Consider the following 17952-nt stretch of genomic DNA (forward strand, 5'->3'; position numbering starts at 1 on the left):
CTGGACAGAGTCAGATGTTCAGAGCCCATTATTTCTCGAGAGCTGCTAATCTCCAGCCTCAGGCATCTCTTCTGATTACACACTGACTGGCCATGTAGCAGGGAAGGGAGGGAGGGAGAAGAGGGGTCCTGGGCAGCTGCCAGGATTAGTCATGTAGGGCAGAATTCATTTTCAGCTGGGGAGGCAAGCATCTGCTCTGTTTTAGCAACACAGCCGATCATTCCTCACTACCTCCGTACAACTCTTCAAAAACACCCACCCACTTAAAAGATCAACTGAAGTGAAACCTGTTGGAGGAGAAGAGACACCATTCAAGTGGGTGAACTAATTTCATTTTGTTTCAGGCGTGGGGTGGGAAGTTATTCAACATGGTAAACATGATTCCATCTGTTGGGAATTTTCCCACCTCAAAACCAGGAGGAGGCTAGCCCAGTCTGCCTGGCAGGAAGGGGAAGGTGAGGCATGCACACCTTGGCGTAAACACCTTCTAACAAACTCACTGCCCCAGTTTTACCAAGTGATAGGCTCAAGTTGACACAAAACAGATGTTAGTAGGGGAGGATGTTCAATCTTCCTACTAATCATGGGTTAATCACCAACCACAGTAGGTACTATGTGAGCAGAGCATAAGACAAGGTCCATTTCTCAAGCAGGTTATTACTATTCAGACAGACAGACCAAAAAGCTTGAAAGAAGGAAAGACAATAAGACAGTAAAAGATCAAAGGCTAGGTGATGTGGTACAAAGTTTCAGGGCTGTTGAGTTCAGAGGGAGGCAATAATCACTCCAGCCCCAGCCTTCCTTCCAGCAACGCCTGCTCTGCAGCCCCTCACACTTAACCCATCCCAAAGCCAAGTCATGATTTCTTCCTGACACTTAGTTCAATACCCGTTTCTCTCTCAGTCTCCCCCATCGTAAACCCTGCACGAACAACCTCTGCCTGCATCCTCAGCCTCAGGCCACCCGTCTGTCCCTTCTCCAATGGTTCCCAGGTGCACTGGCCTCCTTTCCTTCCCTTCAACGCACCCAAAGGGAACACACCAAGGCCTCAGGGCTTTGGCACACAGAACTCCTGCCTGGGACACCCTCTGGTCTCGGCCCAGTGCACCCTGACTCTTCAATGGCTGGCTCCGTTCCATAATCCCCTCCTCCCTCAAAAGATTCCCTCCTTTATTATCCCTCTCGCCCCTTGTCCACTTGCTTCTGTGCCTACTACAACTTGTCACGACACTTTGCCGTACTTCCGTATCCATGGTCACAGGTCCCTCTGGCCCTGAGCTCCCCCAAATGGCAGGGTCACGACTGTTCACCCACGTACTCCCATGACCCAGCACAGCACACAGGGCAAGCATTCAAATATTCGTGAAACGCACAAATCACAGAGAGAGGTGGTCACAAAAGGCTCACGAAAAGTGAAACTGCATCAGACCTTCTAGGAGGAACAGGATTTCATAGTTACTACCTTGTCTTCCTTTCCAGTGAAACCACCTACAAGTCAACTAACAAAAAATAATTCTCATGGCAACAGCTGACACATATTGAGTGCCTGTGTGCCAGGCACTACTCTAAGCACCTGTCACATAGTAACATTTAATTTTCAAAAGCACCCTAGACAAACTATGATCCCGTGTCACAGATGAAGTAACAGGCACAGGAAGATTGCTAACTCGCCCAAGGGCACAAAGCTAGCAATGGCCAAGCCAGGATCCCAACCCAGGCAGCCTGGGTCCAGAGTCAGTGCTCCCACCACCGTGCACTGTCTCTCTAAGTGGCTCTCCCGCTCGCCTCCCATTGATGCCTCAATCCCATGGAGGGAACCCTCCTGTTCTCTCCTCTCCACGGAGAAGATTTTTGCCTTAGCCACCGGTGATCTCTCAGCCACTAACACCAACAGGCACTTATTTGTTATGAGACGTCCATAGAGCAGTTCCATGGTTTAACACTTACTGCTCTCAAAGATGATGTCATTATCATCAACAGCAACAAAAAAGATGCCAGGGGCTCAGAAGCTCCTGGAATGTGCAGGAAAAACTCAAGCCCACAATGTGCCATCCAGTCCTGTTCCGCAGCCCCCTGCGCTCCCACCCCCCACCCCCTGCACTTACAGTGTCATCCTCCAGTCTGAGCTGGAGGCTCTTGTCTCCCTCCTTGTAGTCCTTGGTCAATTCGGCCGAGCGCCACACTTCATCAGGGTCAGGGATCCAGACCCTTGTGTACTGAAAGATTAAAACAGAAGAAACTTAGATACAAAATGAAGCTTTCAGGATTTTAAAGATGAGCTCCTAAATGAGGAGCCCTCGGGAGAACTTTTAAAGCCATCTCGACACGTTTTCTTCCCTTCTCATTGCAAGACACAAGGTGATTCAATACCACCACACAAGATAAATAACTCACAGGATTGGTAACAGAGGGCACCTTCTAGATCCTAAGAGAATATCACAGATCAATGAAATCGGAATTCTCCCGACTGCCAAGCCTGCACGTGGTTATATCCATCAGAGTTTTGCACCACCATCTCAAAGGGTGGTAGCAGAATAGCAACATCAGAGGGAGCATCTAGCATGCTACAAACGACAAAACCACACACAAAACTCAACAAGACAGCAGTGTAATCTTCAAAGCCTAGCAATCTCTGCTCTGATGTTCTGCATTCAGGGACCAAGCCATTTTCCTGCAGAAGTGAAAGAAAGTGGTCAAATTGAAAGCATCTTTATGTATCCCTAAATTGTCAGCAACCTCAATTTATCTGTGCATTCTTTAAGCCAGAAACATACCCAAAAATCTCAACCTCCCCCATCAGTTATCCAGATTTGCAAGGTTATTGAGCCGGCCAAATCCTGGCAGGGAAGAACACAGCCCTTGGCAAGTGGTGATGCACTTTCAACAGAACTCGGGGATTCTCCGCCCTAACTGCACATCAGAATCACCTGGGAGCTTTGAAAACACCAAGTCTGCGTCCCACCTCAGACCAGCTCGGTCAGAACCTGAGGTGACATAAAAGCTCCCAAGGTGAATATAACGTGCAGCCAGGGAGAACCACAGGTCTGATGCACTCAACAGCAGCCTCTGGATCTACTGGCCATCACTCCTGTCATCAAACTCTTGACATCCGTCAGACCAAGTTCTGAATTTTTGTTTCATAGGTATGCGATTTCCACAGAGCCTAGCTACTTTAGAAGCCGTCGGTGCGCGCGCATACACACACACACACACACACACACACACACACACACACGGTTTCCTAGCCACAGAATATTCTTAGCAAACCTGAAACTAATGGCTCTTTCGACCTAATGGCTCTTTCGACCAAAAGGCCAGCCGGAATGTGCGCTTGGGTCAGCATAAGCCACCTCGCATGTGGGGCGACAGCTCCAGGCACAGACCCTGTGGCCAGTCAGCTGCCCGGGCACAAGCGGCCAGCTGGCTTTATTTTGGTCCTGCTTTCTTACAGCATTTCCCTACAGGTGATCACTGGCCCCTGCTACGCTTGTCTCTAATTCAGTATTGAGCAGTGCAAGTCCTGAGGCAACAGACAGACCACTCATCAATGGGAAAGCGAACAACGACCAATTTGCCTCCCTGACATCCGAGCTTATTTGTTTCTGGCATTGTCAAGAACCAAGTTCACGGAATCTTCTCCCTACCTCTGAGCCTGCCTTACAGTGAGATATTACTATATCTGTATAGGAAGGTACTACAGAGCTTTAAAGGATCTGAGAGCTCTGCAGTAAGACATTAAGAATGTTCTGAGGTATCTCCAGAGAAAACTTGCTGAGCATCGCTGAACTTAACTGTCAACACTTCCCCTCCCCTCAGGTGTTCTAACTTACTTCCTCCACTGTCAGTTAAGCCCACCATTCATCCAGTTGTGATGACTCATAAGATCCTGTCCCTAAGCGTCAGGTGAGGGACCTTTCCTTAGCCTTGCTACAGTTCCTGGCCCTCTGAGTTATGCTCCTGGGAGAGGGAGTACAGCAGACTCAAGACATTTTACTCAAAGCAAAGTCTCCACCCAGTGTAATCTGGGTCAGAAAGGGCACAAGATAACAGTGACAAGTAACTGAGAGAAGCGGGAAACTCTCCCAGGAACTGAGAGGAGGTGATGATGTGTGGATATCATTAAGCTGTGTGACAGACACACAGGAAGCCAAGGAGGCCAGTCTCGACTCACCCAGGGACTCCTCTGACCTTAACCCTGCACCCAGGTGCCACTCACTGGACAGTTAATTGCATCCAGCACTGGGGAGTCTCACTGCCTGGCTCTACCTCTATTTAATTCTTACTCTGGGCGAGTCCATATATCTTTCTATTTATATAAATCTCTTCTAAATAGACTGAAAGCACCTGTTAGGCCTTCTATATTTTCCTATACCCTCAAAACCCATCACAGCCTCAGGGGCATGGGGGCCCCTATTGATACTTCAGCTTTTTGCTACACCAAGTGAGGATATCAGCCTCACCATTACCTAGGAGCTTGTTAGAAATGCAGAATCTCAGCCTCCACCCACACCTACTGAATCAGAATGTACATACCTAGGAACTTGCTGTTCTCCTCCTGCAATATGATCTCACACTTTCCTGCCTTTGTACACACACAGGTCAGCAAACTATTGCCACGGGCCAAATCTGGTGTGCCACCTGTTTTTGTACAGCCCATGAGTTAATGGCCTTTAAATTTTTAAATGGCTGGAAAAAGATAAGAATGATATTCACATGGTAGCACATGAAAATTACATGAAAGTCAAATTTTCCATAAAGTTTTATTGTAACACAACCACATATTCCATTTATGTACTGTCTATGGCTTCTTCCACACTTCAACAAGAGTTGTGTAGTTGTGACCTAGACCCCCGTGAACTGAAAATATTTACTACCTGGCCCTTGACAGGAAAGGTTTGCTGCCCTCTACCCTGTACATGCTGGTCCCTCAGCCCAGAAGGCCCTCCTCTCCCTTGTCCACGTGAGCAGAGTCCAAGTTCCAGCACCATCTCCTCATTAAACTCTTCCTTCCCTGTGCCCTATAGAGTTAGCACTTCCCAACTCCGAGCTGCCACAACCAATTCTTCTATGATTAACTTCATGATTTTGCAGTCATTTCTTTCATGTCAGTTTCATCTCACTACTTCAAGATCTTTCATATACACTATTGACCATCTTTGTATTCCTGGCATGTAGTAGATGCTCAATAAGTGTTTGCTGAGCACAGGAATTAGTAAATGGAGAATGCACATTTATGAGGCGGTGCATTGGTCCGTTCCCAGGGATCCAAATCTGCGAACCCCAGGCTGTGGAAGCGGAGTGTGTGAACTTAACGGCTATGCTGCTGGGCCAGCTCCTGCTAAGCACCATGTGATCAGGTACTGACATGGAGATCTATCCCCTGATCTCAAGGGACATATAATCTAGTTGGGTAGATAAGTCACATAAAAATATACTCTCAAGCGTGATGTGACCATTTCCTAAGGAAAGTAATAGCTATTCAGTGGGGGCAGGCAAGGCAAGAGAAGGGTGGGCAACACAGTTAGTGCCAACTTAGAGAGGAAGCAGGTGGCCAAATTCTTGTGTAACTTTTTAAAGCATAGTGTGTATTACAGATCCCATCAAGCAAGTTTTAGACTCAAATCCAGCAAACATTTGAGCACCTAATATGTGCCCATTCTGTGATAGATGCTGTCATATGTTTCCTCCATCTCCACAATAAAGACACACGTGGACGTGCATTGCGATTGTAGCAGTTCACTGTTAAACCAGAATGAAGTAAACCCCGCGTTGTGTCAGTGCCGGATGGGCGACATATGCAGGCAGGCCTCCCCTCAGCATCTTGCATCCTTCATCCTACTTCATGGATTCTCAGCTTAACGTGCCTATGAATTACTGAGCAGGGCTGTTTACCCAACGTCACGCATACCACACTCGATGAGAGATTTATAGGACTTCCAAGGGCAATTTTAACTGTAATCAAATTTTGCCTTACGTGCTGACTTGCAAACAACCCCCCACTGCCCCTCCCTCTCAAAAACCTAACCACCCAGGGAAGAGGCGGGCAATCATTGCAAAGTAAACAGCCAAGAGAACAGACTCACAAACGAAGAGAAGGCCGAGATGAGCATCACAGTAGCCAGCAAAGACTTGAGGGAAGCAGACAGACACAATCTGAGCTGTGGAGATGGAAAGGACTTGGAGGGGAAGGATTTCCTATAGGGTGATGAAAATGTTTTGTAACTAGATAGAGGTGGTGGTTGCACAACATTGTGAATGTACTAAATGCCACTGAATGATTCACTTTAAATAGTTAACTTTATGTTATGTGAATTTCACCTCAATTAAAAAAAAACAAACACTGTTTTGGTTGCAGAGTATGCTGTACACTCTCCTGGGATGGGTTCTCACTTCTGGGAAAGCAGTAAGATAAAGTACATTCTTTTAACAGAAAGCCATCATTTCTATGAGCCAGATAGAAACTCTCTAGAACCAAGGTTCCGTGTTGCCTCTTAAGTTTTTCTCACCTTCAAGGAATTCCTTCAAATAAATCTCACCTTTACCCGCTTTCCTGGAGGCAGCAGACTGCAGGAAAGACAAGCTCACTTTCATAACCCAATTCAAGTGCCACTCAGTTTGTCACTATCCTGTTTTAACAATACTTAATTCCAACATAGCCAAGTAAATAACAAATCTGACCTAATTATCAAAGAAAAGCCTGTGATTTTTCTTTTGGAAAGAGCCCCCATGTATTAACTGGAGAAGGCAGATGTCTCTGTGAAATGAAAGGCATTAGCACCAAGCTAGTCTCCTGCCCCTGGTTCATTCCTTCCATCTCCGCAGGGCTGGCACAGAGGCAGTTCTCCAACACACAGCTGGGGGGAGTTGCTGCCTATGGCAACAGGCTCAAGGCTGCTGCACATTAGAACCACCTGGGGAGCTTTTAAGCTTCCCATGCTAGGCAACCCCTCAGACCAATTACGTCAGCCTCTGGGGGTGGGAACCAGGCAGTGGTTTTTAAAGCTCCCCAGGTGCATCCAACGTGCAAGCAAGTTTGAGAACCAGCCGCCCACGTGGTTTGATTTGGTAACTGATTTGCAGGGCACCACAGACCCTCATATGCCCAGAGACCTCTCCCCACCAGCCTGTGGTTGAACATGAAATTCCAGCAGTGGATTCTTTCTCCTGAGCTAAAGCACTATTTCCGGGAAGCCACTGCTGAGGTGCAAATACAATATGGAGAAGAGTACAGCATCTCCCCATTTAGACTATCAGGCAGGATAATACTGCAGTTAAGTGTGTGGGTTCTAGAGCCAGAGGGCCTGGGTAAGAATTTCAACCAGCATCTCTTAGCTTAAGTAAGTGGATGAGGAGGTCTGAGCCTCGTCTTCCTCAGCTGTACAATGGGGTAAAAATTAGCACTACCTCATGAAGTGTCCCAAGAATTAGATGAATCCTATAGTGTCAAAGTACTGTCAGCATTATGCAATAATGATGACGGTGATGATACTGTATACTGTGTAGTCTACAAGCAGGATCCTGATGGGATCTTTCATAGGATCAGGGGATGGGAATGGGAAAATAACAAGCCTAAGGTGTTTCATGTGACTGGGATCCTCTGGATGTCCTGCAAGTGACAGTACATAGGTAGCCATGCTGTGCTTTAAAATCAATACCTGGAACTAGCCTACTTCAACTCCAAAACCCTGAGAGAAGTGATTCTCAACACTTGCTAGCACATAAGAATTATCTATAGATCTAAAAGAAAGGTCCATGTCCCACACTTGAATAATTAAGATTAAACCCTTGGGAGTAGGGCCCAAGCACTGTCATTTCTTTTAAGCTTCCCAAGTGATGATTGTGCCACCAGAATTAAAACCACTGTCAGAGTGAGCCTCAGAACCAGAGTAGACCTCAGGGAAAAGAGAGAACACTGGAAACATTCATGCCCTGGAATTATTATTAATGCCACCTCCATAACCTTATACTAATTTAAGTACTTTAATCATTTCAACTTAGTTTTAAACTGAGATAAGATGAGCAGGGTTATTACTAATATTCCATAAGAGAGAAAACTGAGGGTACAAAGCACTAAACAGTTTGCCCAAGTTCACCGTGAATAGCTGAGTTCAGAGCAGATCTCTGACTCTAAGTCCTCCGCTGTCTCCCCTTCATGGAGAAATACTGACTTTCTTACAGCAGCCCAGGTCCCACAGAGTCCATATTTTATACAGGTTAAGTGTCTTGTAATTACCCATGAAAAAAGTGCAAACGTCCATTTACAATGACACACCAAGTTAAGCCACCAGGTAGTTTCAGAGCTAAGAATCAGGCAGACTGAAGTTTCAGTTGCAACGCAGCCATGACCGGAAGCAAGGCAGTCAGGGCACAGCCCCCTGGGCATGAACAAGAGGGGACCCCACAGCCTAACCTGGTGGCCGACCCGATGAACCGCCTGGCCATTCCCAGCAGGGTTTAGGGAACAGGCACACTGTTCACCTTGTTCACGGCTGTACCCCTCACACTAACACGGTGCCACGGTTTAGTAGGCACTCAATAATCGCTCTATAATTGAAATCAGGGCTCTGGTTGGGTGTGGGGAGGGAAGTCCTTTTGATAAAACAGAGCAAGTAGTCAATAGCATTTGCTATTCAGGACATGAATTTTGTTCTAGAACTCATTAGAGAAGATGCAAGGTCAAGTTGACCAGCTTCCATCCCTCAAGGAACACAGAAGCCACCAGATTTCTCCATATGGGACCACTCTGAGACCTATCACAGAAAGCAGCATCAACAAACAAAAGTCACCAGCACAGAAATGAGTAGGTGGATAGGCTGCAGGCTTCGCAGGAAAACATAATCGTTAAAAGGCAGGGAGGTGAGACCTGGAACTCAGAAGCTGCCCAAGGCACGAAGGATCACAGCCAGCAAAAGGACAGCAAGCTGCTTCTGCAACCTTGCCTGGAGCCCCAAGCACAGGCACAAAGTGCTAGGAAGGTGTGCTGCGAGACTACAAAACCCTCTAGGCCAAAATACTTGTACCCCTTATAAAAATACGGGGATTTTATAGCTCAGTTCTTCAGTGAGGTTAGGAAAACACAACACTTCTCAAAAATGTCATAAATGATGTCCTCTGCTTGGTGTAAGTGTGTCCATTTTGAAGCTTCTCCTGATAAAACAATAGTTTATGGAGAGGGAAGAAAGAAAGAAGAAACACTTCCAAACTAAGCCAAGTTTCATCTTAGCACCATCACAAGAGTAGTTTCCCCCGATACCAGGTACCTGGTGGGGTACTGCCAGGTTGGAGGAACTATGAAAACACCTTACCTAGTGGCCCTGTGGTAGGAAGTGGATCACATTTCATTCTTTTGCATAGAAAGAGACTGGAGGACAAAGACCAGGCTTTTTACCCCATCTGAGCAGAAGTTCCCACAATCCTCTCTACAGTTATTGAGGTCTGAAGATCGTGTTCATGGGCCCAGACACCAACCGCATCCTGAACCCAGTGGTGATGATTAGTCCACCAAATTCGGGAGGCCAAAGTCAAGACTATCCCCACTAGTATGTCACTGGGCATCTTCCCTTTTCATCACTGAGCTCCCACTATGGGAGACCAGAGAGCAAGAAGGTTAAGATTCAGGTATCAGGTACCAGCCTCAACTCCCATCACAGGCTCAGCTTCTTCATCTGTCAAGTGGAGAAATACCTTCCATATTAGGGTTGCCGTTAGGGTTAAATGAAATGATATATATAAAACACTTAGCACAGCATCCGGCACAAAGTAAGTGCTCAATAGTTATTGTTACTGTAGCAGGAACTCGGGCCCTGGGAGTGAAGGGGACATGGAGAACTCCCTCTAGGAGAGCACAGCCACACCCACGTAGTCCCCACAGAACCACGTGCACACAGTGTCACAGGAACACAGACGTTCACCCCCGCCAGTCTCTGCTGAGTTAGCTAACGCATCCTTCGCCAGCAGCAAGGCAAGCTTCCTGGGTTCCCTGGATACTTATCCCATTACAAGCTTCTTGGACCAGTAATAAGCTTCTCTTTTCCCCAAATACTCTCCACAGGGAAGCTCCCCGTAACTTAGGGCCAGAGGGAATTATATGGAAATATACTGTTTATCCAGCACTAAGTAACCGAAAATCCATGTCTGATTTCTGGGCCAGTCAGGTAGGTTCCTGAGGCCTAACCCAGATCTCTTCTGAACTTGCTCCACATTCTTTCCTAAAAGAGAGAACCAAGCTAAGCCAAATGCTGGCAGGAAATTAAGGCAAAGAGACTGAGAGAGCAAAAAGCCACTCAGCATCCTTCGGGTAAAGGAGGACAGAAAAAAGCAGAGAGCGAACTTCATTCTGTAATGTATTAAATGCACAGTTAAACAGCAAAGTTATAAAGACACCCAATAGTCCCTATCACTTAAATGAAACAAAAGTCACATATACCAAAGGTAGATCTATCTACATACTTCTGGCACTGGTCATCACAATCATATTTTTGATATTTGCTATCCTATATGCTTATAGCACTGTCTTCTCAACCCAGTATTTTGAGGCAAGATTCAACTCTTTCTGATATCTGATTACATCAGTCACAATTACATCTTAATCCACATTTTATAACTGTGTTTGAAGCTAACGAAGAACGAAGTCTCCATGTGGCTTTTGAAGGCAAAATTTACCTGTTTACTGCCCTGCAGATGTTGTTAACAGAGTAAGCAGTGTGTCCTCAAGTGGCAAATGGACAAGATGGGAAGTGCTTGGTGTTCCGGGAGCACTGCTGAGTCATTTCATCCAGCCAGTTTCATCCAGCCATTCCATCCAGCCAGAGCCGTGTGTGGATGTTGAAGTTTTGGAAAGATCACTGAAAGTTCCCCCGTTGAAAAGCGGTGTGTTGACGGCAAGTCGGTTTTGTAAGGCTACAATGTTAAATCCATTTAACCTGCTTGCCAAAGAAGCTAAAAAAGATTTACTAAAAGCTAGTACATTTCATGCAGTTAAATATACGTCTGGATCCTATCAAGAAGTTAAAGCTTTGTTGAAATCCTACTTCTAGCAACACGACTACATCTCCTGGACCGTGCATTCTCTCTGCACAGAGCAATTTAAGTCATATTACAAATCTTTAAGTCATTTAACAGTTTCCAGAGCACACCATCTTCATTTCCACCTAAGCTCTGCGAAATATCCCTCCTTTTCAAATCCATACGTAACACCATCACTGGATGGTTGTTTTCCCCTTTTGTCCTGCAAGGTGTATACTCCTGCTCTTGACAATTAAAGATCAGTATACTGCTTTCCCCAAAGAAACAGTCTTAACAGTTTACGATCAACATAATGTTTATTAGAAAGTCACAGCCCCAGAAATATTCACCAAGTCCAAGTTAAATTTGTTTGCTTTCATTTTTAAAATTTAAAACCTGTTCCATTATTTGATCTCTCTAAGCAATCAAAGCCACCACTGCCTGAAGTCATTTCAGGCTAAGCTGTCTTCTAAAAAGAGAACTTACTGATCAAAATTCAGTAATTGAGAGACTGTATAGGGACACGACTCTTTTCTGAGGAAAAATTTAGGGGAACTGCCCCACGCATCTGGACACATCACTATGTTGATTTGCTCTTCCTTTGTCTTTAAGAGATCAGCTATCTTAGAACTTAAAAGGCTTACACAATTGCATTTGGGACTCAAGCCAGCTCTCAGTCTTGCTTTTACAGGATAAAGCACGCTAGCCTCCCTATCCCCCAGTATTCCAACACTTGATTTTTGAGGCTATTCCATCAACATTCTTCAACTGGTGCATGTCCCCCGTAAACTACAAGGCCCACGGACTAGAACATAGACTCTAGTTCATTCATTCATCAGTAAGTATTTATTGAACACCCACCACGTGACACGCACTGTGCAAGCTGCTGGGACACAGTGAAAAAAAGACATGTCCTTATCTTCAAGGATGTCAGACCACATTATGACACTAATCTACCTCAATGGTTATAATTGCTTCAACAGCACAGAAATTCGCAGCATATAAGAGGGGACCTAACCTAGTCTGGGTCATCAGGAAAGGCCTCACTGAAAAAGCAAGATTCAAGCTGAAACCTAAATGGACAAGGAGAGAGGAGTGTTCAAGGCTGAATGATTATCCGTGTGACAGGCCTGGTGCAGGAAGGAGTAGTGCTCCCCGAAGAACTGAAAGAAAGCCAGTATGAGTGAGACACAGTACAGAGGAAAAAGGCTCAAAATGACGCTGCGGAGAGATGCAGGAGGTTCTTAGGAGCCCCATTACAGATTTTTATATTATTCCATGGCCAATGAAAAACTATGCACAGGTTTTAAACATGAAGAGGGACATGTTCAACACTGCATAATTAAAGGATGAGTACTTACAGATTGATGTATAAGGAAAAAGAATCCTCAATATGAGAATGTAGTTAAATCTTCCAATGTGCATGCTCTGTATCCTTTCCCTGTCCTCATGTGAGCACTCACAAGGAAAAGGAAATCGAGGACATCGTTTATCCTGCCCCTACTCCCAAATAAACTGTCTTTGAAATTTTGCTCCTGAATATTCCTATTATTTCATTTACTCGATGCTTTTCCATTCCAGACTACTAAACTGCTATTTCTACTACACTTCTTTAGTGATATACAGCTTTTGAATCCTCTTTATTTATGTATTATTTTATTTCATCTTCAACCGGGTCTTCCAACTTTTTTCCACTGTCTCTTGCAATGTGGAGCTTATCTGGAGTTTCAGAGAGTTAAGTGGAAAAAATTACCTCTAAGAGTGAAGAGGGAATGCTCAACCTGGGTACATTAGCACACAGGCACAGTAATAGCATCTAAAATTCTGTGACCTCAGGGTAAGAGAAAGATGTTCCAGAACTCACACACACAATCACCGAGCAGCAGCCATGAAACTGATTGTGACTTTAGAGCCAGGAAGTTAAATGGGTGTCTGCTGCTTAAATCACTATTAACCAAAGACCTTAAAATGATGCCTCTGATTTCCATCCTGGTGCTGAGAGGAATCACCGAGCAGCCATTATCAATAATGCATCCTGCCTATTTGGAACTGAATCATTCTCTGGAGAGTTTTATTCAGTGTTAATATCAAACAAGTTTGCTGTCAGACAGCCCTAGATTCCCTAGGATGATCACGGCTAATGCCTTTCCTCTAGGCCAAATGATTGGGTTTTAGAGACCGATTTAGATTTTATACTGAAATGTCACTTCAGGTCCAGTTGAAAAGTGGGTCTGCAGCTTGAAAGAACTGACCCTCCATGTTACAATCAAGAAAAGACTTAGGAGAGTTTTAGAAAAATAGCAGAGGACAGATGTGGTTAGTGCAAAATGCACCCTTTATAGGCTCTACCCTGAAGGATTATGAGCGGTTGGGGGGGATTCATCTCAATGAGAAAAGCTAAAATGAGAGAACGTAGATTCATCTCAGTCTAAAACTTCCCTGCCTCCCCCACTCCCCTCCCCCGCCAAACAGGTATCATCATGAAAAACCATTTGAGGAATAGGTATGAAATGAGTGATCTTTCCAGTCCATTTAGGTGTTAAAATAGAGATGCATCCTAGGTCTACAGTTATAGCCTTCTCCAGTGTCCTCTACCACTTCCCTGGTTCCAGGGTCTTCCTGGAGACCCAGCACAGCATAGATGAGAGCCTGAGGACCATCACAATGGAAGAAGCACAACGCCTCCAACAAAGGTAAGTGATCCAAGCAGTCCTCACCTTCAACAAACTGAAAATGTACAAAAGCAGACAAAAGGAAAGAAAGCAACCAACCTGGTTCTGGACACAGGCTGAGTCATAGTTATTCTTTCCATGACAACTGAGAACACAGAGCTGAAAACGTCCAGCAAAAGGCAATTGTGTCTTGGTGTGGAAGGTATGTTGGTCTGGAAGGCAGGTTACAAAGGGTATGGACCTCCCTCGGCATCCAAACAGAACTGCCTCTGACAAATCATTCTAATTCTCCAGGCCTTGGTTTTCCCACTGAGTAGGTTTAACTAAAAGAAGCTCTGAACGCTATGTCTGTGTTTATCATTCAACCACTTCCCTGTTTCCCAGTAAGAGGGCTGCCTATGGCAAAAATCTTTTAATGCTGACCTCCAATACATCCATGGAAAGATCATGGTTTGTGGCTCAACAGAAAAGCCTCTCTCTCATCACAGAGACCATAGGAACCTATAGTTCAGTGCTTTGTTTTTAGGTAAATAAGGTTTTCTCCTTATTTAGCAGGTGAGGGAAACAAGGCCCCCAGAAAATCAGTGCCTAACCCAAGAGCACACCACTCTCTATAGTCAAAAAAGTGTCCCAAGAACCAGTAGGAAATGGGTGAAAGAAGAAAAGTTCCCTGGTAAAAAAATAATCATTAGATGTTTAAAATAGACCACTCATCGGCCCTTCCCTCTCCTGCTGTATCCACCATCTGCTTGTGTTTAACACAGCTCCTTCATATTTTGGTTAACGCTTAGCTCTAGAGTCTCTTTTACTGCTGACAGAAGGATGAAGAACAGTATCATGTTATGACAGAGTTCCACCTCTCACAGCTGAGATGTTAATCACCAAAATGCCAGCAAATTCCTCCCTGCCAAGTCCCAACATCCCATCCCCACATTCAAAGGCTTCAAACGAGCTTAATGTTGTCTAGCCTCATCAACCACTAGCCCACAGCTGGACGAGGCACACTGTCCACTGTTCATCCGTAGCATCCTCCTCTCCATCCACGTCTTGCATGTGCTTGTCCCCACTGCCTCACTCCTAAGTGCCGTACGGCTAAAAAAGTACTTTATTTAGCAAGTGTATTGCAGCTTTCAAAGGGCTTTCACAAGCGCATAGTCTTAGAATTCCATGAGACAGGAAGCACAGTTGTTCCTAGACACATTTTACACATGAAGGACACTGAGATCCAGAGAGGGTAAGGGACTTGGACAACTCAGGCCCCTAAAAAAGAATGGACCCAAAAAAAGAGCTGATTCCTCAGCCAGTGCTCTTTCCACTCCTCCACGCCCAAACCTGAATGGAGGAATTCCAATCAGTCACCAAGACCTGTCAGTTCAACCCCATTCATTCAAGCACCTAGAACATGTCAGATACTGTTGACCTCTCTCTCTAACTCAGCATCTTCTCTAGATTCCCACTCTGCTACCTTAATTCAGGACTTCATCTTTTACCTAAAATATTACAATCTATTCTTAATTGGTCTTCACGCCTCCAATCTCTCCCTAACCCAACTGATTTTCCAGACAGCTTGCTCCTGAAACAGTCTACTGGGATGAGGGTAGGGGGGTAAAACTGTCCCCAGGGGACAGCTGGCAATGTCTCCAAACATTTCTGGTTATCACAACTGGGGTAGGAGGGGTGAGGTGCCAAGGAGCATCTACTACTGGCATCTAGTAGGTAGAAAACAGGATGCTAAACATCCTACAATGCACAGGACAGCCCCCACAACAAATATTAATAGTGTCAAGCTGAGAAACTTTGTTCTCAAGTTATCGTCCTGAAAAAAACAAAAAAAAACTCGCATTCCTCATGAAGTCATTCCCTTACTTAAAAACGTCCATGTTGTTTACAGGATCAAGTTCATATGAGACTGTTCATAATCTGGCCCAAACAACTTTTCCGGCTGCATCCTGACCCTTCCCCACACCATTCCTACCCTCCTGCCACACTAACCTCCTATTTCCAAACACCTCACCAGCTTTCCTGTCTGTGTGCCTTTGCTCACGCTTCTTCCTCTGCCTCGAACATCTCCCTCCCTTTCTCCCCCTTCCCCCACTGCTACTCCCCTTTTACGGTCCAGCTTGAGCATTACTTCCATTGTTGGGCCTTTTTGTTCCCGCTGGCCCCAGTGGTCTCTCTCCTCTACGTTTTCATTATAACAGCCGTTAATTCTATTACATTCACTCTATAGATGTTTCCCTTCCCTCTCACGTAGGAATAAAATGTCATTTATCTTTATGTCCCATGCATATAGAAGAGGGCCTGGCAAGTATTTCAATCTGTGTTGGTTGAATGGATGATCTCCAGCACTGTAGATTCTTGCTTCTCATAGCGAGAAACTACAGCCTCTCTCTCACTGGAAATGCTAAGTACAGTACTATCTAACCAACCCATCAGCACAGGGCTGTCACCAGTTTGAACATCTGGGCACAACAAGGAGCAGCTTTGTCTTTGAACTCCTGCAAAGAGGTCTGATGATGCTGCATTTCTCTCTGCAGAGTTAGCAGAGCCATAGCTCCTGTAACTTCTTAGGTCTTATCTGTCAGAACTCCTGGTTCCGTGGGAATTGCTGGGTTCTGCAGATTTAGAAAACTTTGATTCAATGGATATGTTAAATAAATATAGTGTTTTGTGTTTCCGGAAGAACACCAAAAGAAAGATCTTTAGCACAGGTCTAACCAGTTATAGGGTACCCCCAAGAGACATTTCAAAAAGTCCCAGACTCCTGCCCTGTTAACAGGGACAGATCAACAGCTGACCTCCAGAATGTGCTGCATCACACCGACTATTCACCTTCCATCACTGGCAAGAAGCAACACCCACAAGGTTTAGGTTAAAGGGAAACAGAAGGAACTAGAAGTCATCAAGAGCTCCTTGGCACCTCCAAGGAGCCTCCTTGGCCCTATTAATTTTGCAGGGACTCACATCAAAACCTCTCTGTGGGCTCCAGAAAACACTGATGTCAGCCCTGCAGGAACTGATGCTATGGAGGAGGCAAAAAGTAGCTAGAATATATTTGTAGCTCACATAACCAGAAACCATTAAAAAAAAGAAAAAAGGTTAAATAGTACTTAGCATTAACCTCCGACCTATGAGGACAGAGGAAAGAGGCCTAGCTGAGGCTTGTACAAGCTTCAAGGATCCAGTCCGAAGTCTGGAGAGCACCTTAGGCTGGTAGAAAAGCAGCATAACTCATGTCAGAGGCAACAGTAACAACGAGTGGTCTTGTGTTTGAGAAGTATGGCCTGATGAAAAGTTGGAAATGGGGGTTGGTGGTCTGAATGCCGGTCCCAACCCTGTCACTAACTGCTGTGTGACCGAGACAAACTGCGTCCTCACTGAGGAAGATCCACTTCCCTCCTCAGTTTCCTCCTTTGTAGGAACTGCCTATCCCACCTCACAGGGACATCAAAGGAGAAGAATTCCAATCAGACAGTAAACTCCTCATAGGGCAGAAGATGACACTGCCAGGCACTGTGGAGGGAAGAAGTCCAAGACATGTTTTTGCCCTTGGAGAGCAAACAGCATTCTTAAGCAGACAAAGCACAAAAACGGAAACATTAATCATCAATTAAAGGTAAGCGGCAGGACGTCGAGTTACCGGAGACCAGCACAGAATGAAATCTAGTGAGTGGTACCAGCCCTCAGAGATGCTGAAATGGAAGCTCCCTCTGGCTGGACGTCCAGGAGGAGTACCCAAAGAGAACCTGACACGCATGATCAGAAGCAGGTGTGGGACAAGAGCTGATATTCCAGGCAGGAGAGCGCAAGGCCATCAGCCAGGCTGAACCAGGGACTTGCAGGCAGGTGTGGTGGGAGGTAACCTCTAAAGGCAGGTCAGTCACATCACAGCAGAGGACTTAATTCCTAGCTAAGGGATTCTCACCTAATCCTCTAACCGGGAGAAGCCAGAGAAAGTTTATAAGCAGTTGGCTGGTGGGTATAAAATACGTTTATAGCTGTCGAGCATTATACAAATGCTAATTGTTTTCATTGCTATTCTTGGCACCCACTGAAGCCCAGCACCGTGTAAAGGGTACCCAGATGGTAGAATAAAAACATTAAAAGACAAAATAGACCAGTGAATAATTTATATCAGTTTAATCACTTAACAATACTCTGCACCCAGATGGAACCGGCAAGATAAGAAAAGCCCAGAACCTCTGGAAGCTAGGCAGTATCTATGGCTGAATACAACATCCCCTATGACACAGCAATTCCACTCCGAGATAAGTAC

The 17952-nt window shown here is 45.3% G+C and overlaps 1 protein-coding gene across 2 annotated transcripts in view; it reads right to left on the reverse strand.

Moving 5' to 3' along the window:
- The window catches only part of MYO5B (myosin VB), a 338131-nt gene that overhangs the window by 203585 nt on the left and 116594 nt on the right, over nt 1-17952 (reverse strand). For both annotated transcript variants that reach the window (XM_058557083.1, XM_058557084.1), the window contains exon 2: nt 2106-2216. In XM_058557083.1, coding sequence (XP_058413066.1) covers nt 2106-2216 — 111 coding nt within the window. The remainder of the gene's footprint in view (nt 1-2105; nt 2217-17952) is intronic.

Source organism: Diceros bicornis, chromosome 16, assembly GCF_020826845.1.
Source record: "Diceros bicornis minor isolate mBicDic1 chromosome 16, mDicBic1.mat.cur, whole genome shotgun sequence".
In the NCBI taxonomy this organism is placed as follows: Eukaryota; Metazoa; Chordata; class Mammalia; order Perissodactyla; family Rhinocerotidae; genus Diceros; species Diceros bicornis.